This window comes from Perissodus microlepis, chromosome 12 (genome assembly GCF_051167445.1).
Source record: "Perissodus microlepis isolate ML-2025 ecotype Zambia chromosome 12, ASM5116744v1, whole genome shotgun sequence".
Classification (NCBI taxonomy): Eukaryota; Metazoa; Chordata; class Actinopteri; order Cichliformes; family Cichlidae; genus Perissodus; species Perissodus microlepis.
The window spans coordinates 28,979,851-29,001,523 of NC_140472.1; the positions used below are offsets into that span (position 1 = coordinate 28,979,851).

At 42.1% G+C, this 21,673-nt stretch overlaps 1 protein-coding gene across 1 annotated transcript in view; it reads left to right on the forward strand.

Moving 5' to 3' along the window:
* Positions 1–1,434: 1,434 nt before the first annotated feature.
* Positions 1,435–21,673, forward strand: part of notch1b (notch receptor 1b) — a 40,957-nt gene continuing 20,718 nt past the window's right edge. Inside the window, exons 1-9 of the mRNA XM_084945879.1 lie at positions 1,435–1,728; positions 2,378–2,459; positions 15,258–15,514; positions 15,714–16,052; positions 17,878–18,000; positions 18,090–18,323; positions 18,501–18,656; positions 19,039–19,224; positions 20,538–20,651. Of these exons, the coding sequence (XP_084802005.1) occupies positions 1,671–1,728; positions 2,378–2,459; positions 15,258–15,514; positions 15,714–16,052; positions 17,878–18,000; positions 18,090–18,323; positions 18,501–18,656; positions 19,039–19,224; positions 20,538–20,651 (1,549 nt within the window). The 5' untranslated portion in view covers positions 1,435–1,670. The remainder of the gene's footprint in view (positions 1,729–2,377; positions 2,460–15,257; positions 15,515–15,713; positions 16,053–17,877; positions 18,001–18,089; positions 18,324–18,500; positions 18,657–19,038; positions 19,225–20,537; positions 20,652–21,673) is intronic.

Sequence of the window (21,673 nt, forward strand, 5' to 3'; positions counted from 1 at the left end):
TTGCTCAACTGTAAATGCTGACACTTATCAAATCAACAATTATCAGTGCCACATTAAATGAATTTTAATTTTTATTTGCTGTCTTGGTTAAACCTTTCTCCCAGTCTCCAACTCCAGCTTCCTTTAGCTGACTGTGTGGGCTTCTATAAAAAGCAGGTAAAACATGTTTATGTAATGGTAAATGGTAAATGGCCTGTATTTATATAGCGCTTTATTAGTCCCTAAGGACCCCAAAGCGCTTTACATATCCAGTCATCCACCCATTCACACACACATTCACACACTGGTGATGGCAAGCTACATAATGGGGATTACTGTTGTGATTCTTATTAATAGTAACAGTTTTTTAATGATCTTCTATCCATTATACTATTTTGTTCTGTGTTTTATACAGGTCTTGTACTGTTATACCCCCCATATTAATTTTTAGTTTTGTTTAGTTTTATTGTGATTATTCTTAGTTTTCATTCTTTTGATCTTGCAGCATTTTTGTGAATTCATTTCCATGAATCACTTTATAAATAAACTTTACCTACATATTCACTTGAAATGGTTATGGAAAAAAGGGTAGCAATGGTTAAAGTTATCATTATCAACCATGTACTGTTTTCAGAGTTGGATTTACAGTTAAACTTTATTTTATATGCAAAAAGGTGTTACTGGGTATCACTTCGACCTCTGTAGAAAGAGAGAGTTGTCCTGTGAAAATGCATGATAATACAGCACTATGCTGTTGTATTATTACCAGTCTATTCGTGTATAACCAGCTTTTGTAAAAGTGTTTAGAAAAATGCATAATCACTTAATGTATTTTGTACTATATAGCATCTTGGGTCGCAGAGTAACAATGAAAGCTACCTAATAAAAGTGAATTAAGTAAAAATCAGCATGTTTTGTTTTTTTTTTTAAAGTGAATGCACTGACTCAAAGCAACCCTTTCAAATTAAAAGACTCCAATCAGGACTACCAGCATTTGAAATATTAAGTTGACTAATAATGTTCATGTTTATTTTCCTTGAGTTTGTGTAATGTCTTACAGTAAAGTGCTGTCACTATGATTAAAATGGAAAACTATCAGGCTTGTGAAGTCGTTTAACCACGTTAAATTGGCATAAAGTACAATAAAGTAGAGCCTGTCTTTATTTAAGCTGTTAAGGACTGAGATAATTCATCGATCGACTGGATTAACGCCCAGTCCCTTTTTTAAAGTGCCCAACAGTCTCTTTTTAACTCCGACGGTAAATACTTGATGTAATCTGCAGGACTAATGATCCAGACGTGTTAATTAACCTCTCACTACATGGGAAAACCGCTCGGGGGAAACACAAACAAACTTCCTTACTGTCACTTTATCAAGTTGTGCAGCTTGCGCCTGTCTGGGGACCAACTGAGTGATTGTTCATGTGTCCGTGGAAGAAAAACGCCCCTCGGTGCGGAGCGGCGGATGGAGATCAGATCATTCCCAACTCGGGACCCGAAGTGACAACATCTCATGCTCGGAGTTCAGCATTACTGTTTGTTTGTTTTTTAACTCTCTCTCTCTCTCTGTGGACCTTACTCAAGGATAAACTGAAATAGTTTTTGCATTTTCACTGTCGAAGAGGAAGACACATTATCGGATCTATGAAAAAACCCACGTGGATTTGTACAATCATTTTAAACCAGAAGGAATGCATATTTTGTCTGTCAAACTAACTTTCTTGTTGTCGCTGATAGGAGTAACACGAGGTGAGTGGCGGGGGAATCTCTCGGTGGTAGTTTCCTGCTTGAGAAAGTTGAGAGAAAAAATCACTTTTATGACTATTTAGTCTGTAAAATGTCCAAAAGTGTGTGAATTGATCTTGATGCGCTCACTTTTTGTGAACTGAAACTAAAGTGCAGAATTTTCTAAACTTTATTGCCGCCTGCGGGGTTCATCTACTCATTAACAGTCATGATGTTTACTTTTTTTTATTTCTTTTGCACCTGTTGGATTTAGCAAAACCTTTACGATTTCACCTCTCCTGGATCAGTTTGCGCATTTTTGCTCTGCTGGCAGCTCTTGAGCACTTGCCCGGCAAACACTCAACTTTTTCTCACTAGTGTGTAAACGCATGCCTTTGCACTCTGGATTGGGAGCAGTGTGAGCCCGTTTGTGTGTTTTAATAATATCGCAAAGCTGTGTTATCCTCCGAGATGGCACAGTCTTTTTTTTAAATTAGGACAGCTAAACTACAACATGTGATTCACACTTAGATTTTACATTTATGGGGAGAAACAAACATATTTAGAAGCTGTTCTTTCTGCAACACCTGGAGGGATTGTTGTACAGGCAATAATCAGTGATTTCAGAGGAGTGTGAGGAAAGCACACAAGTATTAAAACTTTCTGTTTGCAGGTCTGAGATGCTCCAAACAGGCGGAGTCGTGTTTGAACCAGGGGAAATGTCAAACAACTCTAGATGGCAACGAAGAGTGCAAGTAAGTTCAACAACTGCATTTGCTTTTTTTTAAGCCAAAGAATAATAAGAAACATCTGCACGGAAGAGATGTGGGATTGTGGAATCTATGAGATTTATTTATTTTATTTTTCATTTTTATTGTTACTCTTCTGGGATGCAAATGGCCAACGAGCTGAGACAGAAACTGAGTGGACATTGATGAGGACAGGGGTCACCCGATGAGAGAGAGTGTGTTACTGCCACCACACTCTCTCCTCTGCAGCCAAACTCTCGCAGCCCTAAATCTTGTTTTTCTTTTCTTTCACGAAGCGACAGCTGGGTTTGCCAGAAGCTCGGCGACCATTGTTCTCCCCTACGATTAATTCTGTGTGACTAATCTGGGTGAGGCTTCCCAGAGAGACCCTCAGACCCTGTCCTCCTACAACCCCCCCTCCTCTCTCCTGGGATTTGGTCCCCTCCTCAATGGCCCTCAGTGCTCTCTCTCTCTCTCAGTCCCCTGGACAGATGGCAGAGGCTGGAGGATTTCTAAACTGCTTAAAATGGGGACGAGTTCTGCATTTTGTCTGCAGAGTTTTGTGTTTTGAGATGTTTTCACTTTAGATACTCCGACAACATGCTCCCGCAACAATAGCCTTCGTTGGCTCTATTTCCACCCTGGCATGAGCTGCATCAGCCAGTGTCACCTTACTGTCGCAAAGACCGGTGACCGCCGAGTGATTGGGCTGGCCAGGTCACAGCTTTGGGACTGAAAGACCATGGCAGCCATCTTGGCCCTTTGCCACATCTTAATTTGGTCTTGTTGTGTATTCATCCCCACCCAATCCCACCCCACCTCCTCACTGGGCCACAAAGCAATCATTGTGCCCCTGCACTGTCTTCCCTCTCAGACGTCTCCAATTAAACATGGAGATGGGCATCGTCGCGGTTTTGAAAAGGTTTGAGCGGGCACACGAGGTTCAGCATGCCTTTGTGTGTTTCAGTGTTTTCTCCCTCATTGTGTTAGTTGTCACCACACCACCAGAGGGCCAAAAAAATAAAGTTCAAAGGTTCTCCAAGGTCAGGCAGACTGTCTAAATAGACATAAAACAGACAATAAAACAGTAACTGCTTTCGATTTCATCTTTTCTGAAAGGTAGCTCTGGGCGTTTGGTTTTTCTTGCATTTCTATTACAATATGTTATTCACAGTGATATGAAGTTAAGAAGAATTTACTCAGCTTTGTGCGTATAAATGTGTGTAGTTTCTCAATGTCAAGAGTAAATTTAATATTGTTAAAAGTAGAGATTTAGAGCGACATTTAAGGGCACCTTGAATTACTACAGTCGCTGATGTACTAAGTCCTGTGTGCAAGTTTTAGAACTTGAAAAGAGATGAAAAATGCACAGAATCAATGCAGGATAAGCTGTTATATACTTGTAGACTTTCAGTTCCTAGTATTAGGCAGACCAAGTCACTGGATTTTTACTACATGATGCAAGAAACGGCACTGCTAAACTCTTTTTTTTTTTTTTTTTTTTTTTTTTTTTTTAAAGCGAATTCTGCCTCTATCACAATATTTTGCTTTGCAGTCTCTCACTGATGAAATGCCAAAAGTCATTTTCTCAGCCTTTAAAAAGCTTCCCCAGAACCTTAAAACACAATATACAATCCTAAGTACTTATCAGGTTAATTGGCCAGTAAGCTGATCTTCAAAGTGAACCAGTGTAAGAGATTAACAAACCAACTTCTTGCTTCACTCTACAGCTCCAAAACTCAGAGAGACGTTTACTGATGCTATCGCTCTTTTTACATGAACCTCATTCTCCAAGATTGATGACTTCCATAGTAAGTGGGTTGATCCAGCCAGTGCTTCAGCTCTTGTTAAAGCAGCACAGCTGGAAGTATCACGACACGAACAGCGAGAAATAATTGCAACCAGGTGGATCCTGTTTGAAGCTTAGTGTAAAAATAGGTGTAAGATGATGATTAATGTGCGCTTTTTAAAATCAGTTAAATGTTTACAACATTCTCAGCTCACAGATTGTGTTTTTCTTCTTCATGCTTGTCAGAATTACAGTCTGGGTTTCTCCTCAACTAATTAGCTGCCACTCTCGAACTCAAGTGCTATATCGAGGTCAAGTAAGTGGCATTGGATAGTTCAGTTTTATATAGTTTGTCAAAGATGCCTACTTGACATGCCATGCCATAAATACCTCATCCTCGTATCTGGCTTGGCCCAATGACATCCCAACTGAAGTTTATCTCCGGAGAGCTTCGAGGAGGCCTCTCATTTACTGCGAAGGCTTGGCAGCAGCAGAAGGCAGTGACAGAGCTGAGCCAATCCAGACTAGGAAAAATAACTCACAGATTCCAGTGGCACAGTGGCCAGAATCAAAGCGGCTTGCAGCAGAGCTCCGTCTCTTTCCTGAGAGTTGAGAGATGTCAGGCTGGGACAGGGGCGAGGAAGGATGCTGCTGAGAGATCACATACTTTCACCGTTAGCTGGTCAAAGTGATGAAAAAACGCAGCTGAAAGCATGTTGATAGCAGCGTGAAGTGGTGAGCTGTTGCAAGGGTTTAAGTTTGCATAGTAGGTGAAGGATCGGAGTTTGGCCAGATGAATACTATAGACCCACTGTCATCTCTCGACTATAGCAGCATCCAATGCCTTTATTTACTTCAGCTGCAGAAGGTAGCTGGCCCTTGTTTGAAGCTGCCTTCTAATTCCCTTTGTTTGGTCACTATTACTAATCATTTTGTAGCTCAATTGTGCAATTTAAAGCAAAAAATTTAAATTAAAAGCCCTCTGGCATTTAGGGGGACAAAAACCCTTTGTCCAGGTATTTAATTATGAAAAGGTTATAACTGTATCATACACAAAGGACCAAGTTCCAAGCACTGGGGCTTTAATACACTTTTTTTTCAAGCTAAGATCTAATCATAGCAACATGACATGATGCCTTGATATGGTTCATTTGCAACTTTCGATTGCATGCAACGGTTCTTGTGAGTAAACTAAGTTGGCCCACTTGTTGCTGAGATGCATCTGTGTGTTTGTTTGTTTCCAAAACTTAAGCTCTGCTCTCAATTTATGAGCTTGAAAGCGCTGTGCATAAAGTTTTCCACTTTCAGCCTGCACACGCTGAGCTGGTTGGAAATTCCCTGAAAAAAAATACGGGTAAAGCTGTTTATTTCTAATTTATCGTTAAGAACACACCTGCCTTCACACACCTGTGCTCCCAGCGACACTCAGTAGCCATATCTGCTCCTTTGATTCTTGAAAGGGGTTAACAAATTTAGGCTCTGAAAATGTGAGAAGTTTAATCCTGCTGTTAGGATCTGCTCATTTGTTGGCATTTTGAGCAAACGTTGCCTCAGATAACAGCCAGTCGTTAATTCCTTGCTGGTATGTGCAACTGCTACAGTATTAGATCCACCTTCAGTGAAAGTGAGCCCTTGTCTCTCCGGTTCTGGGCATTCTTCAATGGCACCTCTGTTCACTCCAGTCAGATGAGTCTATCTTAGCCTCCCCCGCATGCTCTCCACTCCCCCCTGCACCTCTATTCAGAGTCAGGAAGCAGAATCCAAGTGGCCTAAGGGAAGAAAAGGTGCCGTATCTGATCATATCATCACACAACGAGAAGCACATAGTGCGAGCCTTTTATATGGCCACTGCTGCCAGTGTTAGGTTCCCTTTGGCTTGAGTCCGCCTGGTGAGAGGAGAGCTCTGGCTGACTGAAGCGACTTGGTGGTGGGGAACCTCAGTGCCGAGGATTAGTGATATTTGAACCCCCCTGTTTGGCATATGCCAAGACAAATCACATAAACTTTGATCATAGGCTAAGAGGACTGACAGTCAGCGTGTGTGTGTGTGTGTGTGTGTGTGAGAGAGAGAGAGAGAGAGAGAGAGAGACAAAGAAGCTTTGCACACTCCAAACCACACTTCCTCATTTCTTTTATTTTCCTTCCGGCAGACCACCTGTCTTTGGGTTATAGTATAACAACTAGGAGGGACACACACTCTCCCATACAGCAGCATGCTCCATAATACCCGTGATTACTTGTGGTTTTGCCCATTCAGCTTCACATAGAAAAATGACTTTGTCTGCCAGGTGTGCTTTTAGCTTGCAGTCACACTCACAAACAGAATAATTAAGAGAGTGGAGTGTGATGCCTTTATCGTGAACCACAGCAGTTTATAACAGCAGTAATGCAGATTGTAGGACTGATATTAGTGTCTGTTACATGGCAACAAAAAATAAAAAGTACAGATTTGCTCAAGGGTTAAAAGTTTCAGCAGGAATCATAGTGTGCTAGGATTGTTTGGGAGTGGTCAGAATTTGCCTTTGATAGAAAGGTCTGCGCTCTCTGTGAGTGCACCAAATATAATGAAGTGATCAAATCTAATCTAACTTTCTTTTTTATTACATTGAAGCAGGGGGTTTTATTCAGTGGGGACACTGAAGGGAAGGTGTCGAGGTGAATTTCAATTGTATTAATTGGTGGAGATATTTCTCAACACTGATACAATATTTAAAGATTAGAAATATAATGCAAATAAACATTAAAAAGTCACAGTATTACAACCAAATGTTCCGTATTTCCACCTCATGCCAACACAAAGCTGTAGAGCATGGACACATGACTTTTGGAGGTGTTCTTTGTGACTGCCACCAGGATCTCAGAAGTCCATCCTTTGGGTCCTGTCTGTTGTGTGGTGGAGCCTCTGTTGAGGACATCTTTGGGCTCCTTGTTGCTTTCCTCTCTGTTCCATGGTGGCAGGGTGGACTGCAGGTGCAGCCATTGTGGTTTACATCAGAGCATTGCATTGCAGTGATGAATTAACTTGCTTCAACCATTAGTAGGTTTAATCTTGGTGTTATCTTGTATGTATGTTTTGAAATAACAGAAGAAATGCTTCTTTTAAAGGTAGAAAACGCCCGATAATCATCATGTTTTACTAGCTGCCTTCAGTGTTTAAAATAACAGGACTGACATGAGAAACTTGGCAAACAAAGTAGTAAATAAGTAACCAAAGGTGCAAGTTTTCTATTATTTGAAGTATATGCAGTGACAGCTTTCACTCTTAAATCAACCTGATAATCTGATAAGAAAGAGGCTGGAAAAACCTAAAAGAAACATGTATTAGTCCTGTTGAGCAGTAGAAACTTTCACTATTAAACATTGGCTGTTTGGAAGTTACAGTCATTTCACTTTGTTTTGTGGCTGTTAGGACACACACAGGGTTGTCTTAACAGCCAACAGTTTAACAGCGATGTACATGTTGGACAATTTTTCATGCTCTGGCTCACCCTTGAAGTAACAACCCGAGGATCCCGTTGTGCTGTCAGTTACACCTTCAGACACCCGTGAAGCCTTTAAGTGGTTCCCAGCCTCGTAAAGTGGCAGTAGCAGAAGTCATTACAGCTGCTATTACGCTCATGACATGCGCGCACACACACACACTGAGTGTTTTGTCCAAAGGGGAGCTTTTTCTTTCCCATGGGCTATACTGCTCCCAAATAAACAGGGTCTCTAATGAAGGCTGCCAGATGTGGGCTGGCCAGGTCAGTTCTCCTGTACGATTAGAGAGAGAGAGGAAAAGAAGGATGAATGTAAAGAGAGGGCAAGAAGTGGAAGCGCTTCCCCCTGTAATTTCTGTAGCCAGTTGGGATTTGATGGTAATTTTGGTTTCATTTCCACAACAAACAACAAGCCTGGTTTTTGTGCCAGGTTCGGTTTTAGTGAAGAGTTATTTATATTTGCGTGATTCAAGCCAAATGCATGTGTGAAAGAGGTGTTTGCTACTGTGCAGACTGCTGGGAAAACACAGGAGAGGAAGAAAGAGAGAGGTAAGTGTCGTGGAAAGGAGGGGAGAGTGCCCCTTCACCCCTGGGCAGTGCTACTAAAACAGATCCGATGAGACCAAAGGGGAGTTAGACCAGACATGAACCAAACAGCCAGGAAATGAGATAAGGTGGTGGGGAGACAGGAGAAATAAGGGGAGGGGGGAGAGAGAGGAACTACATAATTTCACTCCTAGACACAAGGTCAGTTAGTCAAACTTATAAGGGAGAAAGGAGAGGAGGAGGAGAAAAAGAATTAGTTAAAGAAACTGGGGGAAATTTGACAGACCATTGTCTCGCATGTTTCACACATCAGGGGATCCCCTGATGTGTGAAACATGCGAAACATGTCCACTTCAGACATGTTCTCACCGCTGGAAATACAGGTGGCAGGACACATGACAGCCACTTGCTCCCTGTGAATACACCGGACAGGATATTGATTTGCTCTCGCATTTGCACAGCTGTACATCATGCAGGCATCTTTACTCGGAAGTCGACTGATTAAAGACAAGCCATTTAAATCACTTTTGACTTTTTCTTGGTGCTTTTTTTAATCAGACTAGTAAATTAGATACCAGGAACATCTCTAGATTAATGTCCAATCCAAGTGATTTAAACATTCGTGTTCTCACATGCACCTCTGTTGACTGGCATTCAAAATCTATAAGCCATAAAGAAGGTGGCTGAATGGGCTATTCCAATACTGTTATAATCTATCATACCAACAAAGTCCTAGTTTTAGCTTCCAGTTTTTCCAGTTTCTTCCATGATAGTAAGTTAAATGTCTTTGTGTTTGAAAATGTTACTGGAAAATGAGACGGGTGTTTTTAATACCCAGCAGATCAAGAGAAACAAAGAATTATCCTAAAAAAATCCTGATCAAGTTGCTAATGGAAATGGAACCAGACAGTGATCTGTTTCTCACAGAGCTTTACATGCCACAGTAATTGAATAAATACACAACCTAATTCACTAAGCTTCTCAAAGAGCACATAAAGCAAGGCCCATGCAGCTGCCAAAATCTCTTTGCTTATTCTAGGTTTTTATTTGTATACAGTGCACATGTGTAGCCTACATATTACATACTCCCATCTGCGTGTGACCTCAGAAAGATGGCAGATGGCAGATTGGCTCGGCACTGAGGAAAACCCCTTTAGAGTGACGCCTGGCCGAGGGTCAGATGTCACCACAACATCTGCTGCAGGCTCGAGCCGCCGCCCGGCCCTGTTATGCATCCCATCAGTGGTGCAGACCTGTTGCCACGGGCTACAGCGGCAGCGACTGAAGAAGAGATGGCCCGGGAGTGAGCGCAGAGGAGAACAATGAGGGCTGCTGGGGAGGGATGACAGAAAAGATAATAACAGTATCGGCCTTACCGCGGAGATAATTCCACTGCTGTGCTGCAGTTACACGATACCTCCCAAACACCTGATATTTGCTCAGCTTCTGATTTGTGCTCCACTTTTCATGTCTTCTTTATTTACCTTTCTAGCAGCCCAGTTTATCGACTGCTGTTGAGATTGTCCCGCTTCCCGGGTCGGGCAGATTTCACTTGTTGAAGCAGCTGCTTTGCTCTGTTTGTTTTGAACACAGCCAAGACTTGATAAAAGAGTCGTTGAATATCTTTTGTCTTACCCACCTTTTTTATGTGTTTGGGCTCTTATCGAGGCAGTTAAAATTGATGCCCGTAAAAGCTGTTTTGTGCTGAGTGTGTACTTGACAGGCTATCGCCAAGTTAAAGACCAAACTGTTAACATTCTTTGTCGAGCGTGTGCTACAGTTGACTTAATGCTAGCATCCCAGGCGGAGTGTGTTTGAATAGTGTGTCCACGTGCTTTGAGGTAAGGGTGCAAGGGGCTCTGTCTGTTTGTCTTTTAGACCTTGGTGTGAGATGCAGAGCTGTTTTTGTGAGGGCAGAAACCGGTTTCAAAAGCTAGTGCAAGTCTTTTCCAAGACCCATAAAGGGAAGCTGCCAGCAAGCCCCTATTGAGGTTTCTCAGGTTAAGAATCAGGACAGGAGGCTCTTTAGAGTAAACACCAGAAAATTCCTTCTGCCTCCTTTCTGCCTTTCTCTCCTTGAAAACCAAACCAAACTAGTTCCAGTTTCCTTTCTCTCAGACGTCTTTGTTTGTCCCAGTGCATGTCTGTGTGTCTCTGTCTATGTGCATCTGTGTGTGTGTTTTGGATTTTTAGCTTTTCCTTTTGCCTTGTGCTTGGCCTCCAGCATTGCAGACCACAAAAAAAAAAGTTGCAGAGCAGCTTGGAGTATCTTGGAAGAAACTTTTGGGAGGATGAGCATTAAGCAGATGCGAGTTATAAATCCGACTGTGCTGTCTTACAAATGAAAAGAAGGGGTTTTAGGAGAAAAGGGGTGAGAGAGAGGGTTTTGGAGGGAAAGAGAGTGCACAGAGGGGAGCGAGTGGATGCCAGCAGCCATACAGCTTTGAACAGAGGAAGTGAAAAAAAAAGAAATCAGGAGTGAGCACATATAGTGGAAGGACGATTCAGAGAAAGATTTTTTTTGGGGGGGGGAGAAAGAAGAGGAAAGAGGAGGTCTAACAGCTGAATACGCCCGGCCTGTGGTCAGCGCTGAATGGGGAGGAAAAACAATGGGCCCACTCATCCTTCGCTCTCCTTTCTATGCCTCTCTCACTCCTCATTTTTACTGCTAAGTATTTGTGGGGGTGGTGGGGGGCATTCATTCAAATACCAACACTGTAAAAAAAATGTCCAACTCAATATGTTATTTAACTTTGAGTCCTTAAATTTCCATTCTTTTGATTGCTATTTTAAATTTTTACAGTATGTTAATAGATATCTCAAGACAGAAACAACTAGTTTAAAAAATTAGTAAATCACAACACAATGCATGTATTTTTGTGAGAGATGAGTGCACGGCCCTCATCTCTCTTAGTGTTTGAGGACAGTAGTCAGATGGGGTGCCATGGAAAGGAAGGAGGCTAAGTGTTGGGGATATGGGAGACAAGGGGTAAAAGGGAGGGGGGGGATGACTGGCCGGGGTAGCAGCTGCTGTCTCCTCATTAGCATGCGCACCTGCTCCCTGCGGCCTTTTTCCAGCGAGCTCGTGTGGCGCCTCACGACCTCAGCACCCGCCACCGCTGGGGCTTAGCTGGACTGGCCTTCTAGCAGCCAAATTTTCTCTTGGCCGACTCCCCACCCCCAGACTCACTGCAACACACACATACTTCCACTGTCCCCTGTCGGGTTAAATAGAGATGCTCTATGTGGAAGAATGTCCATAGATTTTAATGTACAGCTGTTTTATCAGATTAACTCAGTGTTGCTGCTGCATAGACAGTCTGAAATACTTTGTAACTACTAAATGTGAATTTACTTTTTTTTTTTTAAGAAGTTTTCAGTGTTGCTTATTTAAGTTTATTTGACATTTCATGACAGACTGAGCATTTCTCTTGGTTCAGATTGGAAAAACCCAGAGGTCATCAGGACAAGACACATTTTATGTGCATAAGTCAAGTCTAATGGCTCAGTCTGGTAATTCTCCTTAGCGTCAGACCAGGGTTTGCCTCTTTTCTAGGTGTGAAAGATTTATGTGTCTTTTACTGGCATTTGGAAACAATGTGTCCTGAAAAGTTGCCAACAATTTTACTGTAAGAGAAACGGCAGTATTTTTAGATCATTAATCAAAATGTGTTACAATGTTTTGACAGATTAGACGTTTTCCATCAAAGATATTGGCTATGTGTCTTTGAGAGGACCTCGTAATTGACTAAATGATGGATATAATAACAAAGTGTCTCATTTGCACATTGTAAAGTAATTTGTGAAAAATTTGTGAATTTTTTTTTATAATAGCTACACATTTCACATTTCACTTCCTTTGAAAAGTTGGTCTTCAGAAAAGGCTTGGTTTACAACAGTTTATTGTGGAGATTTTTTTACTCTCGGCTCTGTGTGATGTCAGTTACAGCAAATATACTTAATATGGTTCTCTCAGGCACACAGCTCTGACTCTGAGCACAGAAGCCCCACCCACTCTGTTCAAACCTTTTGTTCATGATACAAGCAGCCAATCAGAAGAAAGCTGGCTTCTTTCAAACAAATCACATTGACCTGGTGTTAATAAATAAGGATTATTTTTCACTGTGAATCGCATAATGCTCTCTGCTAGAGTCCATGAATAAAAATATAAAGCTGGAACGAGTAGGTCTACTTTTATAAATGCCCTCAGACTAAATGACAAGCATGCAAGGTGCCACTCTTTGCTCTAGACGTGGTGAAATGCCACCACTCACTGCTACTGTTTATGCAGTTGGCAGCCTAGCATGTCATGTTTTCTTTTCTTTGCCACAGTCCTAAGGCTGTCTAATCCCATGAGGGGGAGACCCTGTCTAAACACACGCCTGTCCCTGCACAGGGTCCACAGCTCGGCCCCACCTACACTAACATACACACAGGGTGGACGCCCTGGGAATGTTTGGGGACAGGGTCCTGTCAGCCCCTCAGTGCTAACAGACTGGCTGGCTCGGGTCAGGTATTTGAGAGAGATTTGGGGGTTTTTTTAATGTCTTTCATGCTTTGTGCACAATGGTTTTTGTGTGAGAACAAAACAACAGAAAGAAAACTCTTGCTGGTCAGGCATGTGCATAAAAAAACAAATCTGCATTTTAGGACATTCTCTATGTAGTTTTCCGCTACATGGGAATTCACTTTTCAGAAATCTTTCATGAATCTTGAGTGGTTGCACTGCAGTGTCTTTCACTTCATCCCCTGCCCATCCTCTTGTCTGATGCGTGAGCAAATCCTCTCTGGGGAAGACAGAATAACGAGCACTGAGGTGGTGGCACGGTGCTTTGAAGTTGCCATAATGTTGGCTTGCAGCTCAAACTGTGGCATAGATGCTGCCTTGTCCACAGGATGAATGAGTGCTGACAAAAGGGTCAAAGTGAGCAGATTCCAGTCCTCAGAGCTGCTGAAGAGTGCCATGATGGCTGCTTTTCTCATACCTCCACTTTTGGGAAGGACGGATTAGGAACAAGATTTCCAAATACCACAGATTTTTCTTTTGTGCCCCTAGCCAACCAGCATTATTGACAATAGGACTGAATCTTTGAAACGCTGTGAACTGCTTGGATTTATGGGTCAGTTAGAGCAGGACTGAGTATTAAACCTCAATCACTTTTTGGTTAAGACAGAGTGTGTCTGTTAGATGTAAGTGGCTGGTTAAAACTAAAGAGTTTTCCATACCAAGAAATATGGCTTTACTTTACTTCCAGCCCACAAATCTGTGGATACGCAAGGAGCTGTGAAACATTCCTTCATGTAATCTTTCTGTCTGTGTGTATGCATGTGTAAAATAGCGATCACCGTCTGTCTTTGTGCGGGTATGTGTATGTGTGTGTGGCCCTGTGTAAAATAGCGATCACCGTCTGTCTTTGTGCGGGTATGTGTATGTGTGTGTGTGGCCCTTTTGTTGAGCCGCGCGCATCCTCAGGGGACATGCTTTCAGCTCCTCTCATTGTAATTGTAAATGTGTGAATGTGCCTCTGTGATCAGCGGCTCTCTCTCTGGGAACTTGTTCGCTGGGGTCCGAGCAGCGTTTATGACTCAGAAACAACCTGTGAGAAACATCACAGGAGCGTGTCCCCCTCCCCTCGCTGTCCAGACCACTCTGTTTTATAGCTTCAAACACATTGTCCACAGGGGGTGACAGTAGAAAGACAAATGTCCCGTTTAAAGCATAGTTTCTCATTGCTGTGTTGCCGTGTCGTAAAAACAAGCAAATGATTGATACAGACAAAAAGGTAGCCTTGCTCGTTTAAACTCATATTAGCATTGTGGACTTTTGACTGAATGGATAAAAAAATGTATGAATTTATTAGTCCATCTTGTGGACAAAAAGATCATTGGTAAATTGCTGGTATTCATGATAGAACAATACTTTTCACTAAAGGTATAATAAGAATTGTGTTTTTTATTTTTTAGGGCTGACACGGGAAACAATGAATTTAATAAAATTACTGGGAATGTGACGCATTCACCACTCTGTCTACAAAAAACCCCCCAATACTGCTTCAATTCATATCAGTAAAGGGAAAAAAGTGGGAGCCAACACAATGAAGAGATTTTTACGATTACAAAATAAATAAAAATCACAGGAAGTGAAAATGACAGCATGTCTTGACATAAATGTTTCAGGTTTTGCAGACTTCATGTAAAAGTTTGATTCATTGATCTCTTATTATTTGTGTTAGTGTGTGTGTATTAGGATTGTCACAATACTAGAATTTCAAAGTCAATGCCGGTACCGCGAAAATGCTGGTGAGGGCAAAAAACGGGGACGAGTTGTCTATTAACAGGATGAGGCACAGGCAGCACTGTTAGCATCTCTAAATGTTGGCAAATGAGTCAAGTTTTTAGTATCTGAGTATCTTGTTTTAGACAATCCTTCTCCGTAAATATGCTCCTTGCGGTGCCTTGGGTACTGAAGCACATAAGCACTAATGTGATTTCTGAATTTTGGTACAGAAAGGTACCATAAGTATCTGTTCTGGTGTGTATAATATTTATATAATATAGTTTACAGGATAAAGTTACCAGATCTAAAACAGACACCCTTTTTAGTTTACATGTTTATGTTTACTATGCATATTGAAATCTGCTAAACAGAAGTCCAATTAATAAATAAAAATCAACTAAATAAGAAACTGGCAGCTTTTAGTATATGAATTTGTCAGTTTTAGCTCTAGCACATTGGCTTGCTTTGGAAAGTAGTGTGCACATCCTCAGAAAAATGAAGAGTAAATGGTAAATAAAAATAAAGTATAATCCATAATAAAGTATAATCCAAGCATCACCCTGATTAGCAGCTGAGAATCTCAGTTCTTATCATGGCTTTTATTAATACTTAAAGTATAAACCTCTTACATATTAAATTGTTTAAATATGACAAAAGGATTATCTTTCTCATAAAGAAACTGACCTCTGACCTCCCTCATCTGCTGTTTCCAGGTGCCGTGATGGATTCCTAGGAAACAGGTGCCAGTTTCCTGATCCATGCACCGCTTCGCCATGTGTGAACGATGGCATGTGCCACCACACATTAAGCGAGAACAGTGTGGACTTCTTTTGCAGCTGCAGGCCAGGCTTCGTAGGCCTCCACTGCCAGATTGTCAATCCCTGCACCAGCATACTTTGTCGCAACGGAGGCACCTGTGCTTTGGACAATCTCCAGAGTTACAAGTGTCATTGTCCACCTGGATGGTTAGGTAAAATAAAACAGTGGTATGATATTGAACCAATGGTTGGTTGTCAAAGTGCATTTGATGATAAATAAGATTGGAAAGTAGATAACTGGATAACAAAAGTAACACTCTTTGTTTATGGGTCATTTTGAGGTTGTGAAATCCCAGAAATCTGTGTCTAGCAATGTGTTTAATCTTTCACACAATATCTTTGTGCCTTCAGGTAAGCAGTGTGAACGAGCCGACCCCTGTACCTCTAATCCATGTGCCAACAGTGGACAGTGCTCCGTCATTGAATTCCAGTACATCTGCACCTGCACGCCCTTCTTCACTGGAATGACCTGCACACAGGATGTCAACGAGTGCGACATAAAGCCATCGCCCTGCAAGAACGGCGGGGTGTGCATCAACGAGGTCGGCAACTACCGATGTCAGTGCCCACCGGACTACATAGGCAAGCACTGTGAGAGCCGCTACTTCCCCTGCAACCCGTCACCCTGCCAAAATGGAGGCACCTGCATCCAGAAGGGAGAGACGAGTTACGAATGTTCCTGTGTGCCAGGTAACATTAAGCTGCATTAAAACAGGTCTTAAATGATTTGATCATTTGCTGTACAATTGCTCTAAAGTGGGCCTCCTGTGCTTTTCTTCAGTCATGTAAATAAAGTGACAGTGCTGGAGGCTTATGTTGAATACTGAGGTCAGCAAATTTTTTATTCTAGGCTTTTAATATTCAGGAGTTTCTTTTTAAAAAGGAATAAAATAAAGGTGTACTGTTTAAGAAGCTGTGGTAAGGTGGGATTGATCAGATCCATTAACGTTTGTGAAGTTAAAGCCACCATGACACCCCATTGAATCAAGGTCAGGTGATTCCTAAATATCAGCACTGCGAGTGGCTGATTAAGCGGTGATGTCATTCTAGGCTGGGCTGCTCCTGTGTGTGCTGTGCCCTGTGTGAGTGTGTGAGTGTATTTGTACTTTGTTGTGCACAGTGTGCGAACAAAGCAGAGCAGGAAGGCATCCGGGCTTATCGTAAGGAAATGGTCAAAGGACAACATCCTTTTCACATGATGGAGTGAAGCAGTTCTTGCTGGGACTCCGGCCCTGCCCTCCACCCTGTCACCTCCACACACACTGACTTCACCTTGTTTTTTTTCTGTTTCCTTTCAATTCAGAAATTCACGCAAAGAATTTGTGTGGCAACTTTCCATCCCGTCTTACTGGCAGCCTTGTCTGTTCTTTGAAAAGCCTAAAGAGAAAATAATGTGTTGGTCTCTCAGTTTTTTGTAAGTTATTACATACATTAAAGTAATTAAAAGAAAACATCCATGTAAGTCAGGGTTGGGATCTTCTAGGGTAAAGTGACTAAATGAATTGATCATGTGTGATTGGCTGAGTCGATCGCCAGTTGGTATTTTGCATTGCTAATTTATCAGCCAGAGAATTCATCCCAGTAAATATTTAGCCTGCAAAGCACAATTCAAAGCACACACTACTAGGAACTTGCAGAGGGAATTTTGTGTTACACTTGTGTTAATTTCAGTTTTTTTCACATACAGAAGCATGGTAGTGGCTTCAGTCACACAGGCCTAGAGATCAGTTGCAGTCACAAACCTGCATGTCATGTTGGAAGGAAGATGCCAATTTGTCTGCAAGCACTCGCAAACTACTCATCAAGTGGTAGTTAAAGTGTGAAAAGTGTGATGCAGAGACCTTTTGATGTGTTTGTTGCTGCTTGAGGACACGACTTTTACTTTGAAGGCAAACTTTCTCCAGTTTGCATCACACTATTAAAAATGTCACTACAGCTCAGAGACTAAATGGTGAATACTTGTGACCGAATAATTGCAACCATGGCAATCTGTTAGCAACCAAACTCCCTAGTCTCTAGGCCGGTTTGACTGAGCCCTGAATGACAATAATAAATTTCAGACAATAAAATTCAGTTGAAATTTGAGCAACATTGCAGTGGAAGCTGCAGACATCTGCTTTTTTTTTTTATATATTAGCAGTGGTTTAGCTTGGTTTCAGAAGCTGACTGTAAGTCGTTACGTGTTGTACTGGTTTTGCTTTGCATTTTATTTTACCCAGGATGCCAGCTGTACAGTGCAGTGGCTGCTTGTTGTGTAACTGTATAGGAGAGTGGCAGGCTTACCACAGACCTCAAAATGGTAAAGCCTCGCTTTTCTTGGGAAGGAAAAGACAGTTGACCACATTTAACTGCAAGTTTCATTCCCTTTGTTGTAAATGGGACATTGTTTTCAAACCAGGAGAAATGAGAAATGAAATATTTAAAGTCTCGTTAAAGACGGCACAGTTTATGCAACGTAAACCCGCACTGAAGCAAATTAATGGAGAGACGTTTTTTCTTTTTTTGTTAATGTCAGGTTTTACGGGGAAAAACTGCAGCCAAAACATTGATGACTGTCCAAATCATGAATGCCAGAATGGAGGGACCTGTGTTGATGGAGTCAACACCTACAACTGCCAGTGTAAACCAGAATTTACAGGTCTGTATGTTGTTGCTTCACTGTATGAGTCCGTGAAGAAGCCTGTCTGGGGACACACACCCACTTATCCTGGTGCTTCCACTTCACAGGCCAGCTCTGTAGAGAGGATGTCGATGAGTGCCAGCTGATGCCCAACGCATGCCAAAATGGCGGCACATGCCACAACACCTATGGCAGTTACCAGTGCGTGTGCGTGAACGGCTGGACCGGGGACGACTGCAGCGAGAACATCGATGACTGCGCCAGTGCGGCCTGCCATCAAGGGTCCACCTGCCATGACCGGGTAGCTTCGTTCTATTGTGAATGCCCCCCCGGCCGCACAGGTTTGTGGAATTTCGATCTTAGTGCATGGCAGCAGAACTTCTGCTTCTTAAGTTAAATACAACTGTTGTGCGAACTTAATCTGACATAAACTGTGTGAGCTAACCCAGTAAAGCTGAAATTGATTGAAATTACTGGATATATAATGAAGTCCTTCTTATTTTTGTCCTCTGCACCAGGTCTGCTCTGCCAGCTGGATGATGCCTGCATGAGCAACCCATGCCAAAAGGGCTCCAACTGTGACACCAACCCCGTCACGGGAAATCATTTTTGTACCTGCCCCTCGGGATATGTTGGAGCTTCCTGTGATCAGGACATTGATGAATGCTCACTGGGTAAAACTCATCTTTTGCACACTGTCAGACACATTTCAACATCAGTATTCAGAGTTTAGCTTTACCACTGTCACGAAAACTTCAATTACCACACATTGGTTCGTAATTCCTTTATACAAGCTGAAATACAAGGTCATTCTTTCGCCCTATTATGGGTACTTTGGTACCCATAATTGTACCCCTAATTGCAGTAAATAACCCCCTCTGGGGTATTATTGCTGTAATCCCGCAGTTGAGGCTTTTGGTTTGGCTTTGTCAAACAACACTGAGCCACTCAACGTCCTGTAATGTCTTTTATAGTGAAATTGCTGCTTTTCACATCCTTATGGACACACCAACCTGCTAAAGGAAGTGAAATTAAAGCCTGGATCTTTTTAAACAGGTTCCAATCCGTGTGAGCATGCGGGGAAGTGTATCAATACCAGGGGCTCATTCCAGTGTAAGTGTCAGCGGGGCTTTGTGGGACCACGGTGTGAGCTGGACATCAACGAGTGCATGTCGAACCCATGTTTGAACGAGGCTACATGCCTGGACCAAATAGGAAAATTCCAGTGTATTTGCATGCCAGGTAAGATGTCTGGTTATATGGAGAAGCTACTTTTTCAGTCACATTCCCACAGGGTGCACTCTGGAACTCTCTGCTGTGCACATTTGTAAAGTCCTTTGAGGGAAATGTGTCCCATATGAATACATTTAACTTGAATTTTGTTTGTTTTGGTTAATTTCACCAAATGCAGCAAATCATATGCACTAAACAAGTCTCCTATAATCAAAAATAGGTTTTGCTTTGAACTTCAAGTAGTTCAGCTCTCACAGACCGGGCCACACTTTGAATTCAGGTGTTTTCAGTCCCATTGCTGCAAGCCCCCCACCTAGCCAGGCAGTCTGTCTTTGCAAAAGTGTGTGAAAAAAATGGGTCTTTTTAAAGAACTCACTGAATTTGAGCGTGTGAAAGAAACTGTACTGTAATAGGGTGCAGTCTTTGAAACAAGTAAATTTATGATATTTCTTCTGTAAATGATATTTATGCAGAATGGAAGCATTTAGGAACTCACAGCGACTCAGCCACAAAGTGTCAGACCATGTAAAGTTACAGAAGGCTAAAGTTACACAGTCATCATCAACTACAAAAAACTGCAGCAGGAGCTTTGTGGCTGAGCAGCTCATGTAGGTGTAATGTTGAGGTTGCCCTGTGTGTGTGTATTTTTACTTTTGCATGTCATGTAATTTGCTGTGTTCATGGGAGTTAAGAATAATAGTAGAGTAACTAATTGGACAAGTAAAGTCAACAAATAAAACCCATGTGAATGACTTAGGATTCCTTTCAGAATGGGTTTGTTTTGAAGTTTAGAAATTGTTAGCTGATTAATTAATGAAATTTCTTTTTACATATTCTGAAATGTGAAGATTTGCAGTTTTGACTCTTTAGACTGAGTTATATTAAATTTTGGGGCTGATGGTCAGACTTTCAGCTCGACAACATCATCGTGGATTCTGATTGAATTTGTGTGATTTTCAAGATTGTATTAAAATGCAGCAAACATAAGAAAATAGAGCTGAATTAGTTAATCTGTTAACTAAGTGTGATCAACAGCAAACTTATGATTAAAGTCACATTCAGAGGAAAAGTTACAAATATATTTTACTAAAGTATTTTCAGTTCATTGCAGTTTTACATGACATCACCTTTAGCTTAACATAAATTGGGGTCAGTTTTATAAACTAACAACTTGATAATAAAACAATATTTAGTTATATTCCTGAGTACTTTGTATCATTTAAACCCAGTATGTAGCGGTATATTTCTGCAGTGTGAAAGTGCTTCTAACTGTGTGTCTCCGATCAAATCTCCCTCGCGGTCCTCCCTTGCTAATTGGCCAGGCTACGAGGGGGAGTTCTGCCAAATCGATACGAACGAGTGCGCCAGCAGCCCCTGCCTGAACAACGGCGAGTGTATCGACAAGACCAACGCCTTCCACTGCCAGTGCCCCACAGGTGAGGCTGCCGTACCGCTGCGGAGGGGGGAGGAGGGAGAGGGCGTGGGGCCAGGGGGCACAGAGGCTGATCTTGCTCTGTCTCGCTCTCTTCTCCTCTCAAACACAAACACACACACACACACAAACACTGATCTGGACGGGCACTAATCCCAGCCCTGAGGCGAGCTTATGCTGGCCCGGGTAGCCCCGCACATACGCAGCAGTTGAGGAGAAGCGGTAAAAGAAAATCTATAAGGAAAGGCTTGAGGAAGTTTGAAGTTTTTGAACAAGTTTGTTATCCTTTTTATCAAGTCTGATGATCGAGCAGAAACTAAGCAAGGCTTGTGATTGCGACTGAGAACAAGAGAGAGCTAATAAGAGAAGGCAGAGCTGCTGCCACAGTCTGTAAAGTGACATTTTCTGTGTTGTGGTTGTAAATGAGGTAGTTCTTCAGCCTATTTTGAGGTATGTGGGTGTTTTCAAAACTCTTACAGGAGCTTCACTGTTTGTACATGAGGTATTGATGTTTTGTTCAGGAGCAAAGGAATGCAACTTCTGAATATTGGATAGAAAAAAAAGATAGAAGAGAAAGGAAGGATCTATAGACTCCCCAAATGTGTTTTTTGTTTTGCATTCTTTCACTGGGATCATTGAGGTGGAAGTGATTTTTTTTTTCTTCTTCTTTTTGGAAAAGGAAAATAGCAGAGCTCAGAGTTGGGTGGATCAAAGGCAGTCTGGGTGGAGGAGAAAGATTCCTCCTGTTGAGAGAAAAAGAAAGGAAGAAGGAAAAGCAGAAAGAAAAAAAAAAGACATCCACAACAAGAAAGCTTTGGAATTAATAGAGAGAGGGGGCTACAAGAGTGAACACAAGAGCTTAGCGCCTAAGAAAACTCGTTGTGTGTGACAGTGAGCGAGGGCTGTGTGAGGAAGCAGCACAAAGTGGTGGTGGTGGAAGTGTTTTTTTTGGGAGAGTGTGTGGAGAAGTGGGTAGTGTTGAGATGCACGGACCGTTATGCCAAAGCAGGAAGGGTAGAAGGGGGG